The sequence below is a fragment of the Lepidochelys kempii genome, chromosome 1 (assembly GCF_965140265.1).
Source record: "Lepidochelys kempii isolate rLepKem1 chromosome 1, rLepKem1.hap2, whole genome shotgun sequence".
Lineage (NCBI taxonomy): Eukaryota > Metazoa > Chordata > Testudines > Cheloniidae > Lepidochelys > Lepidochelys kempii.
Window position 1 is genome coordinate 294,073,749 of NC_133256.1, and position 18,013 is coordinate 294,091,761.

General features: G+C 43.1%; 1 protein-coding gene across 2 annotated transcripts in view; it reads left to right on the plus strand.

Moving 5' to 3' along the window:
* SLC38A1 (solute carrier family 38 member 1) overlaps positions 1-18,013 on the plus strand; it is a 68,477-nt gene that overhangs the window by 35,744 nt on the left and 14,720 nt on the right. For both annotated transcript variants that reach the window (XM_073327992.1, XM_073327993.1), the window contains exons 3-12: positions 220-295; positions 746-861; positions 9,180-9,253; positions 10,884-10,976; positions 11,302-11,383; positions 12,990-13,072; positions 14,891-14,949; positions 15,063-15,191; positions 16,298-16,377; positions 17,898-17,998. In XM_073327992.1, the coding sequence (XP_073184093.1) occupies positions 220-295; positions 746-861; positions 9,180-9,253; positions 10,884-10,976; positions 11,302-11,383; positions 12,990-13,072; positions 14,891-14,949; positions 15,063-15,191; positions 16,298-16,377; positions 17,898-17,998 (893 nt within the window). The remainder of the gene's footprint in view (positions 1-219; positions 296-745; positions 862-9,179; positions 9,254-10,883; positions 10,977-11,301; positions 11,384-12,989; positions 13,073-14,890; positions 14,950-15,062; positions 15,192-16,297; positions 16,378-17,897; positions 17,999-18,013) is intronic.

Here is an 18,013-nt window from a genome sequence, read left to right on the forward strand (position 1 = left end):
TGTTAGGTCTGGTTCTGTTCTCACTCTAGTGTAACTCCACTGACTCCTGATTTACACAAGTGTAAATGAAACATCATCAGGCTCATTATAACCCTTTAAATAGCTAAGTTTGACCCCCTTTTGCAGGTATCAAACCATGCTGTGTTTGTAGCATTAAAGTGTATATTCATATTCTATATGTCCTCATGATAGAAAATGTATTCTCTGACTTCTTTTCAGCAAGTTTATTTCGGATCGGGAGAGCCGAAGAAGTCTCACGAACAGTCACTTGGAAAAAAAGAAATGTGATGAATATGTAAGTCTGTCTGTTTGTCTCTTTCTCAATATACTGTTGACTGTGAACTATACAACCCTTAGATCTGCTCTTCAGAGGTGCTGAGCGCCTACAACTCCAGCTGAGCCAGGGGGAGCTGCATGTTCTCAGCACCTCTGAAAATCAGCTCCTGTGGTTAATGGAACGCATTTTTAAAAATACTGAAAATGTTTAAAACAATATATATTGCCCACACAATTTCTGTTCTATAAGTGCATTTATCCCTTCCATAAGGCAGTAATTGGAATGTCCATGTGAAAAGGTTCACTAGGATTTATTCTCTTTCAAATCTTGCTTTGTATTTTTCTACTGTATCTTTGCTGTAGCAGTAATTACTTTTACTTCCTATAACATGAAACTTGGAATTCACAGTATATGTGCATTGTACAATGAACTCTAAACTATTTATATGTCCATTTTTCCTATGTCCAGATTCCAGGAACAACCTCATTGCGAATGTCTGTCTTTAATCTCAGCAATGCCATTATGGGTAGTGGAATTTTAGGCCTTGCCTTTGCATTAGCCAACACAGGAATCATCCTTTTTGTGTAAGTATCCACACAGTGAATAGCAGGACTAGGCACACTTTCATATTGATTTTAAAATGTTTGCATTTAGAGAGAATGTGGTTGTTTATAGACCATTCAAAACACAGTGGGCAGTTTTACTAAATGAAGTAGGCTGCATACATAAGTAGCTTGGATTTCAGAGGTGCTGGCTTCAGTAGCAGCAGCTAATGCCCAGACCAATGATTTAGGTAACTAAACATGGACTTGGATATTTAAGTTCGATCATTTTGGTCATGGGTTTCAGATATGAATGTATCACAATGATTAGTAAAAAAGACATGAGGTGTAATCTTGGACCAATTGAATTCAATACAAGTTTAGCCATTGGCTTCAATGAGGCCAGGATTTCATTTGGAGTCTCCAAGCTGTATAAGTATTAGAAAGAGCATTTTTGGACAAGAAATGGTATGAGAAATGTTAGTTTATAAACAAGAGAATAGTCTACCCAATTTATATTTTAATAACTTATTTGTTATCCTACTTGTCCCAGAGCCCTAAAAAACAAAATTTAAAGAATCACACACCTTTGGGTGAATCTTTGGGTGTTCTATGTCCAGGCCCAGAATCTCACTCCTTTTCTCTGTCTGAGTAGATTCCCTGAGTAAGATGCCCAGAAGGGTAGTTTTCTATTAAGACACAAATAGTAGGCTACATTTAGGTATTTTTAATATGTGAGCAGCTAAATGTCAGTGATTATGGACCCTTTCCATTCTCCAAGAATCAATGAGAGTTTTGCCAGTGCCTTCACTGGGAGCAAATCACAAATCCAAACACTTATTATTTTAGTGATTACATAGTGTGAAACTACTTCTGAAAAGCAAAGCAAATTAAAATCCTTCAGCACTCTATGTAATATAATAATGGGCTTACAAATAATGGGCTAGGCCATGCAGTTTGTACAATTTGTTGGAGGCAGTGTAGAGCCGCTCCACGCAGGGGGAAGCACTAAGACAAATTGTATCTCTCTCAAAACTGCCTGGCGTGTATAGGGATTTACACATGACATTGTCTATAAGTAGGGCCCTACCAAATCCATGGTCCATTTTGGTCAATTTCACAGTCATAGGATTTTTAAAATAGTAAATTTTATGATTTCAGCTAATTAAATCTGAAATTTCACAGTGTTGTTATTGTAGGGGGTATCCTGACCCAAAAAGGAGTTGTGGGTGGGGGGTATTGAAAGGGTATTGTAGGGAGTTTGCATACTGCTACCCTTACTTCTGTGCTGCTGCTGGCAGCAGTGTTGACTTCAGAGCTGGGCGGCCAGAGAGCAGTGGCTGCTGGCCAGGAGCCCACCTCAGAAGGCAGGGCTGCTACCAGCAACAGCACAGAAGTAAGGATGGCATGGTATGGTATTGCCACCCTTCCTTCTGCACTGCTGCCTGCAGAGCTGGATGCCCAGCCAACAGCCACTGCTCTCCGGCTGCCCAGCTCTGAAGTCAGCACAGAGGTAAGGGCGGCAATACCGTGACCCCCCTAAAATAACCTTGCGACCCCCACCCTGCAGCTCCCTTTTGGGTCAGGACCTCCAATTTGAAAAATGCTGGTCTCCTCCGTGAAATCTGTATAATATAGGGTAAAAGCACACAAAAAAACAGATTTCATGGGGGGAGACCAGATTTCACGGTCTGTGACACATTTTTCATGGCTATGAATTTGGTAGGGCCCATCTATAAGGTCCCACTGGCTGGTATGACGAGAAGCATGACCATGGTTTCTCCTGGTCCCTACCTCCTTTAAGGTGATTTATTTTCTTCAGTGTGGAAGGAGTAAGTAGTCCCTGCTCGTAGAGACCATTATTGTGCCTATTCTTCAGGTGGATCACACAAGGCATAACCCCCAGTGGCAAGGCAGATCGCAATTTGGCCCCAGATACCTGGCTCTTTCAGTATTTGCCCTAAAAACAGGGTAAGGAACAGCTGGACAGACAAAGCTGAAGAGTTCCAGTTGTTCAAATGCATACAATGCAATCCGAAGACTTGGATGTTTAATTTTTATACAGTTAAAATACAGTTCTTTTCAGCCTGCCACACTAGAGTACTAAAAAGCCAAAAAAATACGGCCAGGACTTCAGTTGAAAAAGAGATTTGAGGTAGAATGCCTTGTCTGCACCAAAATGGAGGCCTGTTATAAAGTAGGAGAATATTATAGTTTAAAAATGAACCGTTGCCACTTACCAACAAATCACTGAGATGTGTTGTTTTGGGTTCCAGAATAATACATTTCATTTTCAAAAGTGACTGAGGTTTAATAAAAAAACAGTTGGGAATTATTCATAAATCTTAGTGATACTAATGGGAAATTTAGGGGTGCACTGATGGGAGAAATAGAATAAGCCACATCTGAAAAATGTTCAATACCAGTATTGAATTGGCAACTCATTCTAAGGCCACTTGGTTTGACCTTGAATGGGTTACTACATTTTGGAATTGGTTGTTCTTTTTCATTTTAAGTATTTAACAGAAACTCTGTATTATGGAATGGAATCTAACTGCTCCATAGTGAAGGTTTCATGTAAGGTCTTGCCTACATTGTAGATTTTTGTAATAGTGTAGCTATACCCATACTTCTAGGATTAGCTGCACTGGTAGAAGTCACCGTTCACATAGTTTTCAGAGCTGCATTTTGCAAAATCTAAAATCTACAAAAGCCATCAGGTTGGCCTGAAATGTAGTAGCTCAGGTAAAGGACCAGAGTAGAATTTGTTGTGAACATTTGAGGCCATATGATCAAGGGGTGACTAAGATACAGCATCATACAAAATGAGATCTTTTTCAATGTTGAAGGATTCTTCTGAGGGCTCGTCTACATTAGAATCGCACCTGCGGCACTGCTGTACTGATGTAGCTGCACCACTGTAGCACCGCTAGTGCAGATGCTCTGTGCCAGTGGTTTTCAGACTTCACATCATGATCCAGTGCTGGGTCGTGGAATGCAAGGCACTGGGTTGTCTTGCTCAGCACCCAGGGACCCTGGTGGCCGGCCAGTAAAAACTAGTGGTCCCTACCTGTTCTGACACCGCGCTGTGCCCCAGAAGCGGCCAGCAGCAGGTCCAGGTCCTAGGCAGGGGGGCCATGGAGCTCCACGCGCTGGTCCCGCCCCGAGCACTGTCTCCACGCTCCCATTGGCTGGGAACCGGCCAATGGGAGCTTGGGTGGCGGTGCCTGCAGGCAAGAGCCGCTCAGAGCCGCCTGCATGCCTCCGCCTAGAAGCCAGACCTGCTGCTGCCCGCTTCCGGAGCACAGCGCAGTCCACGGTGCCAGGACAGCGGGGAAGCCTGCCTCTGCACCCTGGCTGCACCAGTGACCAGGAGCCGCCAGAGGTGAGCCCATGCCCCAATCCCCTTCCCCAGCCCCTAGCCACCCCCAAACCCAGAGCCCCCTCCTCCACCCCAAACCCATTATCCACAGCCCCATCTAGAGCCTGCACCCCCAGCCCAGAGCCCTGACCCCCCTCCTGCACCTCAACCCCCAGCCCAGAGCCCCTCCCACAGCCTGAACCCCTCATTCCCTGCCCCACTCCGCAGCCTTCACCCCCTCACCCCAACCCTCTGCCCCAGCCCTGAGCCCCCTCCCACACCTTAAACCCCTCATCCCCAGCTCCATTGGGTCTCAGGCATCAAAAATTTTCTTCAACTGGGTCACCAGAAAAAAAGTTTGAAAACTACTGGTCTATGCTGACGCGAGAGAGCTCTCCCATTGGCATAATTACTCCCCCTCTCTGAGCGGCGGTAGCTATGTCAGTGGGAGAGCTTCTTCCGTTGATATAGCACTGTCCACACCAGCTCTTAGGTCCGTGTAACTTACATCACTCCAGGGGGATGCCGTTCCACACCCTGAGTGACTTAAGTTATGCTGAAGTAACCACTAGTGCATACAAGCCCTCATACTTTTTTGTGCACAGCTTGGGGGGGGGGAGAGGGGGGATGATGGGTAGGAGGCACATGAGATTTGTTTCCTCGATTTTCCTTTCTGAGATCTAGCACATGGTACCAAGAGACAGATCTGAAACTTAAAATATGAAAAGATACAAATCAGTTCAGGATGTTTTGAACTGCTTTGCTACTGCAGCACTGACAAACATTTCATTAAAAATAAACTCACTAGCTTATATGTCAAATTAAAAACGGAAGTGGACAGAGCTATTGCTACATCAGTGATTTCTAATTAACATGATAGAAGTGCTTCAAATTTTTATATCAATTTGCAAATATCTGTTTTATGTATGTGCAGTATAAGATTGCCCTGTAATCTGAAACCCACTGAAAAGAGAAAATCATTCTGATTTTCACTCTGGGAATTGATTTGCTTTGGAGAGTTCAGGGTCCTGTCTACCCTACAACTGTAACCAAATCAGGAATCAGCTCCTGGTCCAGTTACGCTTTAAAAGTTAGTATGGATGGGAACTATCTGTGTCACAGTGACTGGGTTAAAACTCTGGAACAGTCCAAAGCATTAGTCTAATTACATTCTGATTCCACTGAAACTTTAGTTCTTTGTAAACTCTCACAGCCTTCTCTGCTCCTCTCATCAGCACACATACTGCTATTGAACTCATTAGCACTAACAAGAAGCTAACCCCACATTCTGTAAAGCATTCTGTTGCCAGGGTTCAGTTGAGAGATGTGTATCTCCTGAATGCTTACATTTCTCTAAACGAGATAAAAGCAGTTTTATCAGAAGTAGATCACATACATGATACTGAACCCTAGAGAGGCTTATAATGATCTTTGATAGTAGTTGGACTTGTCGTGAATCAAATACTGGGTAGATCAAAGTATTGAGCTAAGGTGAATGCTGAGTACATTATTTGTACTATAAAGAACAGAATTATTCTCTACTTAATTAACTGTGCAGATTTAATAGCAGATATTTATTTTAATAGCCATGCATTTGTTAGCTCTGTAATGGTTTTCAGTCATGTTAGCACTGTCATAGACAAAGCCATTAAGACCAAAGATGAAGTAGCTAGTAACAAGTTAGAGAGTGAGAGGCAAGTTAGCAGGGAATGAGCCATCAAACCAGTCTTTGAGATACAAAATTGTGACTTCTGGAGCTCTGTGGCAAATAAAGAGCACCGTTTAAAATGTTCCTATGTCCTGCAATGCAGAGAGTTGAATCCAATCGATCAAGAATACATTTTTTTCCTCACAACTTGATCAAATGAATCTTTCCAACAAATATATAGTGCTATCTTTATCACACGTTGCTTTACAAGTGATTAAAGACAGAGACCAAGTATTATTATTTTTGCATTTTGAACAGAGGGCCTTGTTGTATTCATTACTTGTAAATTACACAGGTCTAAAATGTTTCTAAGCCTGCTTTGATCTGCATAGACTTTGGTTACCAAAGAGAACCAGGCACTGTGATCTAAAAGTAAAAAGCAAAGATGGAAAAGGAAACCTGTGTGTTAAAAAGCTAATTAAGCAAATGAAGGCCTGCTTTTCCACCAGCATGACTCCACTGACTCCAGTAGAATCAAACCTGATTTACCCCCTGCACAACTGAGGTCAGAATCAGGATCATATAGTCTTTGCATACTGAATTAAAAATAAACAAAACAACAAAAACACTATTGTTAATGTATTATTTGTGTAACTTAACACCATAGGTAGGTATGATGCTTTGCAGGTGTAAAATAAGGTGAGAGCCCATAGGTGCTTACAGTCTAATATGGCTAATAACTATGAGCTATGCCATAGAAAGACTCTTCCATATCAGCAGTAGGGGAGAAAATCCTCATGGCTGCAGAATGTTTGGAAGGCTGCACCTGAGCCAGGCCACAGAGAGACCTTTGGAGGAAGATTCTGCAGACTTTGGCACTGGTTGAGCCGAGCTCTGCTGTGTCCTGATCCCCAGTGAAATTCCAAGGGGGTTTGCGTGGCAATGCTAGTGAGTGGCAGATGTGTGGCCTGTTAATCCATCAACTTCACAGATTCTCTGGTCACAAAGCCCAGGCCTCTGCAGTGCAACGGGCCACAGTAGTTGCTACAGTTGATGAGTGAAGGAAGCAGCTGTGGACAGACAGCATACCTTCCCAGGGTGGGAGGTAGGATTCTGTTCCCCCTAGCTCTGCGTCAGTCCTTTGCAAATAGCTATACACTTGGCTTGGACTGGGGGTGAGAATTTTGCCCAGATTTCTTAGGTGGTTGCCAGCACTTTTTTAAACTGGACAAAATGTGAAACATGAGAACAATTTTGATACTACAGGGTTGCCAAAGCTTCACTGCTTACGTTTTGAGTTTGCAAAAAGTGAGGGGAACTAATATTTTCATTCCATTCTATGGGATGCTACTAGCACTAGTCTGTCTAAACCACAGCCCTCACACAGAGGCTTTTCATATGGCCTTACTGAAAAAGGACATGTTTCTCATAGCAACTTGTGAGACTCCCGAGGGGAAGTAAGGAAACAGATCAGATCACCACCTGGCTGGCTTGCAGCTGTTATTTTTACCTCCTTGAAAACGCCCTTTGCTTGGTGTCAGCAAATTAGGAGTTTAATGTTAAGGGCTCAGTTACAGATTGCTTCAACAGCCAAGCAATGACTAGCCAAGTGACTAGCTTCAACAGCCAAGCAATAATGGCTGGAGACATTATGCCCACATAGTGCAAAAACATGCATGATGTCTCTGGTGGGAGCATGCTCAGCAGCAGCACTTACTCCACCTTATGAAAAAGTTCAGTGTGGGCTCTCCCAGCACTGCCTTCCAGGCATTACAATGTACAATGCAGGCAAGGTGGACAAGTTCCTTTGGGAAGTGCAGTGCCATTGTTGTTTGATGCCCCCTTAAGATCGAGTAATGCTGTCTGTATCATTGTGGCATGTTCTGTACAGTTATACTGAGAAGAATGGGGCTTCTTGTGCCCTCTTCCACTCTACTCCACCCCCCAGGCCAGGCAATCATGGCAAGAGCAGCCATAATTTTGGCCCCGAAATATATCTAGTCTAAGGAAGAAAACATTGTTTTCAAACTGTCTTTCCCGCATGTTCCTTTCAATGAAAAGACTTGTTTTTGTCATCTATTGTAGCAGCTTGTTTTCTGTTTAATTTTAGATTTGTTTAGATGGTGTCCTAAGACATTTTGTCATGATAGAAATGATAGAAATGCCAACAGATTGTTTTAATACTCCTTACACATATCATGAAAATGTGTTGTCAATCAGCCTGTGTAACTGTACACGGAGAAAAGGAACACACAGTGCTTGAATTGTTCCCTGGTCTACAGGAGATGGATCATTGAGCAAAGGTAGTGTTGTGCATTTGGCCCATGGTACTGCCTTGTTATCAGGCGTGCTGCTCAGCCCTTTGCAAGTATCGACTAAGCATTCATTCCCACTTTAATTCCCGAATTTTTCTGCAAACCAGTGATTACAGTGCAGGGGCCAAATGATGGATGCCCCATCGCAGGAAGTACCAACTGTAATGCAGGATGCAGCTAACCCTTCAACCTCTGCTTCTCTCAGTGCAAGGACAGGGACTGGAGTTGCCAGTGCCATGCAGTACCTCAGAGGAGGGGTGTCTCTGCTGTCTCCCCTGCTCAACATCTGTAGCTCAGAGACCACCACTCTGGGGAGCACACAGTGTGAGGCTAGTGTCAACAGGGGTGCTAGTGTCAGGGCAAAGAACCACATATCCTTCCACTCCAGAGCAGAGCTGGAATGGTGCACAGATTGGGGGAGATCACTCTGCATCCTCTACAATAGGCTGGCAGGGCTACTTGGGGCAGTGCTGCCCCTGCTTTCCCAGTGGCACTGTCAGAGTCAGGCACAACAATATCAGGAGATACCATTAATATCCACTGGAACTTGGCTTGGGAAAGAACATTGGGATGTGGCCCTCATGTCCTTAGATAAACAGATAAAATTCTGTGCCTCAGATTTTAGAAAGATCATTAGACTAAGTAGTCGGGAGCATAGGGCTCACAGCTGCTCTGACTAGATCTTCTTGCTTTGATGGTAGGAGATTTTTATTTTGGGTTAGATTAAAAGTGGGAGGGGTTACTAATCAATAGGCTATAAACTTTGAGCACCATAAGTCCATCTCTGCAGGCCTTCAATATAAGACTTAATGGGCCAGAGCCTCAGTTATACTAGGTCCCCTTTTTACACTATAGCAATGTAAAGAAGCCATAAAGCATGTGTCAGTTATATTTATACTTACTTTAGGGCCCCTTTGCACTGCCAGAAATTATGAAGGTGGCTTAGTGTAAATGAGAATCTGTCCCAATATGTACAAAATTGCAACACCAAGGAATTATTTTATTATAATACATTTTATTTTTCACTCTCTTCTAGGTTTCTGTTGACTTCAGTGACATTTCTGTCTATTTATTCAATAAATCTCCTGTTGATATGTTCAAAGGAAACAGGTAATTTGAGATGATAATGTATCAATTTAGTAGGAGGGAAAAGAACAAGAGGTGAAAGATGTTCAGAATAAAGCAAGATGGCTGGGTTTTTTCTCAGTTTGAAAAAGAAAAGAGAAACTGGGCCAGAAGCCATCAAATTTAGTCCAGATTTATACTGATATAACTGACACCAGAATCTGGCCCATTGCTATAAAGAAAAGATATAGTCTATCCAATTCACAGAGAATTCTGATACAGTGAAATTCCATTTAGTGAAGTAGAAGGAAAGACTCAAACTGTTTTATTGCATTACAATCTGCAGATTGCAATTCGAGGTATAATGAAACTCTGTAAAGTGAAGCTTATCTGGGATAAGATGACATCACTAAAATAGAGTTGATGTTCCCAACAGTACCCATGGTATAATAATAGGTACTTTCCATATAGGGAAGAAGCCCCAAGGATCTCACAATATATAACTCTAAATACATATATAAAAGTGTGCCATTGTAATGTTAAACCCTTCACTGTACATAGGCTAAGAATAATGTCCTGAGGTTATAACCTTTTAGTCCAAACTTTCAAAATTACCCATGCATGAGTATGCTTCCACATTTGAACACCTAATTTGTGTACACAATTATCATGACTGTGTATACAATGGCAGCAATTGCATATTCAAATTAGGCATGCAGATACACACACATTTGTGTCCTTGAAATGCAAAACATTTGGGTCCTGGGCTTTAGGCTGCTAAGGAAGACATTGCATTAAAACTCAAACTGCATTTATTCTTGTTCATGTGAGTTTTAAAGAGAAAATGTCAACCAGGAGAGAATGTGAGGAACCCAAACTGAGAGATAATCTGTGCACTGTAACACCTGAAATATTTATCTTTCATTCTCATTGCATATCCTCTTGCGTTCTTAATGCTATACCTTTTCTGTCAGCCCAAGCCACAACTGGGGGAAAAAATTGCTAAATTCAACTGGAACATCTTGTAATTAATAGACAGTCTAGCTACTAGTTGAATTTGACAGACTTTAAACAAAGAATATTTAATTATAGTTCTCATACTTTCCTTCTTTCACAGGAAATATAGGAGATGAGAACTCAAATTAATATATTATCATAAGGAAATAAAAATAATAATTTAAATGAACAGTCTGGCCTCTCTGCATTAATCTAGTCAGTTAGTCAAACTGTATAAAATTAGAGCATTGCAGTGTTGTGTCTCTCTAGCTTGTCTGCCAGAGCCTTGGCTTGCAGATCCCTGCTGTGTTGAATATTATCTTCCATTAAATCTTATATTATTCCTACTGAGGGAGCAAATTTAAGACGTCAGGATGCCAGGTTTTTAAGTGTCACGAGGACACTTACATTAAAGGGATATAATCGTCTCACTGTGAGTTCCAACTTTCAAAAAGTGATTGGTAGCCACTCCTGACATTTAAAAATGTGAGGAGGATATTTCCAAATAAGCTTGCTTGACTCCTGTCAGTTACAATAGAGACCCATATTTGTGTGAAAAGGGAAGAAATAGCAGCATGGATGGGGAAATTAGCTGAATGAAGAGGAATCTTAAATGTTTTGACTTGACAGTTGCTTGTCACCCCTGATTTCTGATTTCTCCTCCAATTGGTTTACGCAGGCTGCATGGTGTATGAAAAGCTTGGCGAGCAGGTCTTTGGCACCCCAGGAAAAATGATTGTTTTTGGATCCACTTCTCTCCAGAATACTGGAGGTAAAGGAAGTATAAAAGACAAGAGCAAACAAAGGAATGCACATACATTTATGCCTGTCAGATTTGTCATTCTCCCAATGATGTTTTGGAGGTCCTCATGTTCTGTTGTGCGGTTCAAAGTAACATTCTCTGTGTAGTCTGTTGAAATGACATATCAGAAAAAACCCAGCTTGGATCAGTATCTTAGAATCAATTAAACTTCTTTGCCTTAGATCAGCTTGTATTTACTTCGGGATGGCATGAGAACCCGTGTCCAGTATCCTTCTATGTGCTCATTCCACAAGATATCATGTCTACTTTCTAAAATTGTCTCATTTTCCCCCAGCAATGCTGAGCTATCTCTTCATTGTAAAAAATGAGCTGCCCTCTGCCATAAAGTTTCTTATGGGAAAAGAAGAAGCATTCTCGTAAGTTTAATACTATTTTGCTTACTTGACTTCAGAGTCTAAACTTCATGTAGATAAACTACAGTATGGGTTTATAAAAGCACTGATTATTGGCTGTTCCTTATGTTAGTGTCAGATCGTCACAGCAGGGTCCCTAATGGGATTGTAAAGCGTGGGAGGGGAAAAGAAAAGAAAAAATAAATGAGCCTTTAGTGATCACTGTCTAGATTTTCCTTCAGAAGAATGATTTCTACAACATTCTTATCATATGGTCTGATCCCACAACATCCTGAGCAATACTTGGGGCTATTAAACACCTTCAACACCTATTGAAACCAATGGGCATTGAAGGCACTCAGCACCTCCAGGAGTTCTGATCACCTTGTAGGAGTCAATCTGTAAAGAACTCCCCAAAGTGCAGGGGAGGCCAAACTTACTGACCCTCCAAGCCACATATGACAATCTTCAGAAGTTCGAGGGCCGGGGTGCAGCTGCTGGGGCTTGGGGCTTCAGCCCCATGGGAGTCGCCTGATGGTGCTTGGGGCTTCAGCCCTGCTCCTGCTGAAGCCCTCAGCCCTGGCAGATGCACTCCACGAGGCTGAAGCCCTGAAACCCCCTTCCCCGTTGTGGAGAATGGAGGCCCCTACCCCACCACCCCACTGCAATGGAGAAGTCCTGAGCTCTCACCCCCACACCCCCATCTGGTAGGTGGAGAATGGAGTGGGGTGTTGGGCGCTCAGCGAGCTGCACTTTAACTGTAAAAGAGCCACATGTGGCTCCTGAGCTACAGTTTGGCCACCCCTGCCATAATGCCCCAATACTAAAACATGACAGGAGTGGAATACCTAGGGTAGATTTCTGCCACTTGTTACTGCTTGATGGCATCTACCGTCACCTTAAACAAAACAAAAAGGGATATTTCTTTACATTGGTACATGTCTTGTTTGTTACATCAAGTTATATGATGTCTTGTAACTTAGCTAAAAAGTGGAAACACCATCCTGAAGATGTTTCATACAAGACTGGACAGAACACTTCAAAATATGTTGTAGAGAACAATTTCTCCCCTTTCCCTGCAAACCACCAGGAGAGGATTCTAACCACAGACTATGGGAAGGGGTCAAGTGACTGGGGGCTGGTGCATCCCAGCCCCCAGTATCATGGTCTGTCATTTAGGGCATGTGGCCAGGCCCTCAGTAGGTTAAGCGGGTATACTGTTGTGTGCAGCATATGCTGCACGGCACTGTCTGACCGCTTGATCTGTCTCTTCCTGTGCTGGCAGGAGAGCTTCTATCTAATGCCAACTGGTATTGCTCCATCTCTTCACCAGGCCACCACTCCTACCAGTAAGGGCAACATTTTGCCCTCTAACTATGAAAATCCGTTGTGGCTCAGATTCCAAAGAGTGCCACTTTTTAAGCAATTACTGATAGAATATTCATTTTACTACCACATGTAACCAGTACCGTAGGAAGTTCAGAAATTGTCCCAGTCTTTGCTTGTACTTGAGCTTACAACATATGGAAGCCAGAGAAAATGCTGTAATTCTGGATGGCTGACCCAATGTAAAAAAATAGTGATAGTGCTTTAAGAAGAGATTTCACTGTATCTTTGAAATGTTTTACAGGGCATGGTATGTGGATGGGCGAATTCTTGTTGTAGCCGTAACATTTACTATAATCCTCCCCTTGTGTCTTCTTAAGAACTTAGGTAAGACTCAAATATTGTTAGAATAAAGTGGGGGTACCCAAATTTTGCTCCCCTCTAGGTCGTATTGGCCATTCAGATATAATGTAGAGGGCAGTGCTCAGTCATGAATAAAGTGGCCTTAGCACAGGAATAAGCTATGTATTAGGCATCCTGAAACAAGCCAGGCCTAAATTAAAAGCTAGTAACATGACATATGAGCACAGTATAACTAAATTGATTCAAAATAATGTGTTCGTTATCTCTTCCATTTGCTGGTGGCAACTGATTACAGTTTTTATGACCACCGGGGTGTTTATTCCATTAGGTAAATTAATATTACATAGAACTAGTAATTTTTTTAATTGCAACAGAATTGTCAAAAAATGTTTTTTCCATCAAAATTCAAAATTTCAATAACAATTCTCATTGAAAATTTTTGACTAGTTCTGTCTAGGTCAGAGGTGGGCAAACTATGGCCCGCGGGACCGTCGTGCCCAGCCTCTGAGCTCCCGGCCGGGGAAGCTCACCCCTGGCTCCTCCCCTGCTGTCCCCCTTCCCCGTAGTGACACTGCCACTGGGGCAGCGCAGTTTGCACCCACCCACCCCCCAGGCTTTCCAGTAAGGCTGTCCTGCCGCTCTGAGTGGCACGGTAAGGGGGTGAGGGGGTGTTGGATAAGGGGCAGGAGGTTCCGGGGGGAAGTCAGGGGACAGAGGGTGGTTGGATGGGGCAGAGGTTTTTGGGGGGGGCGGTCAGGAGACGGGAGCAGGGGGCGTTGGATAGGGGGTGAGGGACCAGGGGGGTCCCGGGGGTGGGGGCAGGGAGCAGGGGGGTTGGATAGGTGGTGGGGTCCTGGGATGCAGTTAGGGATGGGGGTCCTGGGAGGAGGCACTCAGGAGACAAGGAGTGTGGGGGGGGGTTGGATGGGTCAGGGCTCCCGGGGGGCCTGTCAGGGGGTTGGGCGCGTGGATGGGGGCGGGGCAGTCAGGGGACAGGGAGCAGGGGGGGTTGGATGGGGGTGGGGGTGGTTAGGGGCGGGGGGTCCTGGGAGTGAGAGGTCACAGGACAAGGAGCAGGGTGGGTTGGATGGGGCAGAGGTTCTGAGGGGGGCAGTCGGGGGCGGGAAGTGGAAGAGGACAAGGGCCAGGCTGTTTGGGGAGGCACAGCCTTCCCAACCCAGCCCTCCATACTGTTTCGCAACCCCCATGTGGCCCTCGGGCCAAAAAGTTTGCCCACCGCTGGTCTAGGTAATATGTGTATATGGTTATGGATATTCCTTAGATTCCACTAGGCACCTCTCACCCTATATGGCCAGATTTTCAAAGGTATTTAGGTGCCTAACGTTGCTGATAGGCATCTGTTGAAATTTCCAAAAGCACCTAAGGAGGTTAGGCACCTAACTGCCCTTGAAATAAAAATAAAAATCTTTGGAAAACCTTTGGAAAATCTAATCCATAGTAACTTTTAACATTTAAGCACTTCATGATTTGCGGCATATTTTCCTATTATCAAGTTTATGTCCATTGTGAAAGTCATTCTCAAGAATGCAGTTAGTCAAATTGCCATATAGATGATCTGCAAGGAGGCAGGAGAGGAATATTAAATGAGGGTCAGACATATCAGAACAGAGTTTTAATATGTCTGAAATGTTGCAACCTTGTGAAATGACAGATTTACAGAAAAATGAGAAGCACTTTTATACTATCCTGAAGTTCATGGTGCATGTTATATGTAATAACTTTAACTATGTTATAAAGTAACAAGCTATGAAAAGAACAAAAACAAAATAAATGTGACCATTAAATGTGTTATTGATTTTATTTCTTTTGTATTTCTTTTAGGGTATCTTGGATATACTAGTGGATTTTCCCTTGGTTGCATGGTTTTTTTCCTCATAGTGGTAAGTTCTGCTTGCTGTTTTGGTTGGATTAGAGTTGCTCCTATAGTGTCTTCAGTGTGCATTTTTATTTTAATAATAGTTTTTACAGTTTACCATGTGACACTTTATTCCAGGTTATCTACAAGAAATTTCAACTTTCCTGCCCAGTATTGGAGCCAAATGCAACATCACCTATCATATCAAATGTTAGCTCAGCACATGAAGATATGTGTCAACCAAAGTATGTTACCTTTAATTCCAAGGTATGTTTCTTTCTATGATATTTATTTTTAATTCAGATAATTTGATATCATACTCCATATTCCTAGTCAATTAGACACATCATTTAGATCCAGTCTCCGTGGGCCTTTCACAGATGCGCTGTGATGGAGAGGGCATAATGAACCTTCTCCCTCAGCTTGTGTAAGGGGCAGGTTCCATTGGACTTCAAGGAGTTGAGACTCTGCCTCTCTTTGCACCAGGCAGCAGATAGGGCCAGCTTCAAAGAGGGAATGAACTGCACTATCAATCAATACCCAGAGGTTGTAATGCCTGGGAACTCCAGCAGGCATTTGCCTCCCTGAAACAGAATGTATCCCAGTACTCCCTCTGGGACAGTGACCCTCTGCACTGCTCCTTACTATGGGCTGAGCCTAAATATCACAATCCAGCTCTTATCTATCATGATCAGACACCTCTGAGCATCCATTCTATGGCACTGAAATAATTTTCCTCCTCATGGCACGTAAAGATCAAACATTTGCCCCTCTCACACAAGAGTGTATTTGGCAGCAATAGTAGAGGATGTGAAAGTGTCTTATTCAAGGGAACAAAGCCGGTGGTAGCAGGGCCACACAGAGGATTCAGGGGACCTGGGGTCTTCGGTGGCGGGGGTCCTTCCACTCCGGGTCTTTGGGGCACTTTGCCAAAGACCCGGAGCGGAAGAAGCAGCGGCGGGTCCTTCACTCTGGGTGTGTTCGACGGCACTGAAGGACCCGCCACCGAAGTGCCGCCAAAAACTCTCATGGGGGCCCCTGTGGGGCCCAGGGCCTGGGGCAAATTGCCCCACTTCCCCCCCACATCTCCCAGCGGCCCTGGGTGGTAGCAGCAGCTACACGACTGCTGTCTCTGAACTGAGTCCAAAATATTTGCAAGAAAAATGCATAGATTGTGTCCTCACATTGAAAAGTTATTGTTCCTGATGTTTTGTTAAATACGTGTTATTTGACAGGCGCTCTGCCTTCCCTGCAAGGACTCTCAGTGTTCAGTTGAAGAGTTCAGAAAGTTGGGAGATGAAGTAATTGAAACACTGATGATTTCTTAATATGTATTTTTCCTAACTGGATTTTCTTCAATTATGTTCAAACAGACTGTTTATGCTTTGCCCACCCTTGCATTTGCATTTGTGTGCCACCCATCGGTCCTTCCAATCTACAGCGAACTTAAAGAGTAAGATGTTTTTTATTGTTTGATTGTTTAAAATGGACTGTTTAGAGTGTAAAATGTTAGTGCAGAGTTGCTCCACATCACCCTTGTAATTCAAATGAAAGATAGTTTAATAAAATCAGAAAACAAAGGAGCACTGCTTGAAGCTAGGTAAATCTGGGTTCCCTATGGGGTAACATGACATCCCAGGGGTTTTCTTTAGAATGACAGCTATTTTGAAGAGCCAAGCAGTGCAAATTATTATAGTTTACAAGATAGTCTTGTATTTCAGCTAATGCCATTGATTCCAATGTAGCAAAAAGACTGTGACAGTAACAAGTTATGCTTTTTATGTACAGGCTTTCACCCCAATGTGTTTTTAAACCACATCAAATGTAGTTAAATGATGTGACTAGCACCAATAACTTTTCTTTGTGTAAGAAAGATGAAGAGGAGCCTCCCACACCAGCCACTGTACCTCTGTCCCTAGCATAAGGGGAGCAAAGGGGCATGAGCAGGCAATAGGTGTGGTGACTTGATTTGCACTGGTGCAAGTTACAGTAGCCTCCCTGCTGCTTTAACATCCATCAAGGCTGAGCAGCCAATGATCAGGGAGCTGCAGCTGGCTCCTTGCAACTGCTCCCTCCAGCATAGCTCAGATTGAGTGGAGAATCAGGGCTGATATTTTTATACCTTAGATGAAAACATTTTTTGCCGTGAAGCAAAATCTGCTCCTAAATGTCTGTGTGCCATTTTCTCTCTTTACTCTATATTAATGTCTTTGCATTAGTTCTTCAAAGCCAAAAGAGTTCAGCTCCTATTTAAGTACCTAAAAGAAGTTACTGGAATTTCAGCAATGCTCAGCCTGCTGCAGTTCCCATCCTTGTCAAAGGATCTGCTGTTTGTTGAAATTCTGGCCACTTAATAAGGTGTCTAACTGGGAGCTGTTGGGCACTTTCAGCTTCCATTGACTTCAGTGGGATTTTTGGGTGCTCAGCTCTTCTAGAAATCTGGGTGTTCTATTTTGGTATCAAAATATGGATTAAGAGCCCAACTTTAGGCACCCAGGTTTAAGCATTTCAAAATAAGTGTCAAAAATGAAATGTTTATGTTTAACCAATTTTTTTTTTAAACTACAGCAGTTCTTACCAGAGGACACAGACCATTTTTTGCAAACATTTAGGATGTTAACAGTCTGTTGTTTTACTGGTCCTTTAATTTGCACACAGAAGCAGTTCCAAGCTGACCCCTTCTCTGCTACAGAGGCTACTGCTAGGGGCCATAGCCACCCGTTGTGATTTGGGGAGGGCACTATTCACAGAATGGTCATTATGTTCCCTTGACTTAAAATCCTAGCAAAACTGGGAGGCTAGCAATGGCTTTTGGGAGACTTAGTCCCCCAGTCATTTTCCTCCTTCAATACAGCTATTGGGGATCACTGATTTAAATGAAGAAAGACACACTCTGGAGTCTCTCCGATGCTAGTTAATTTTGTTTGTGCAAAGATTTATACAGCCATTTATTATTTTTCCTTCTTTTTCCAGTCGCACACAGAAGAGAATGCAAATGGTTTCAAATACCTCATTTTTTGCCATGTTCGTTATGTACTTCATGACTGCCATTTTTGGCTATTTAACTTTCTATGGTAAGTAAGCAGTTT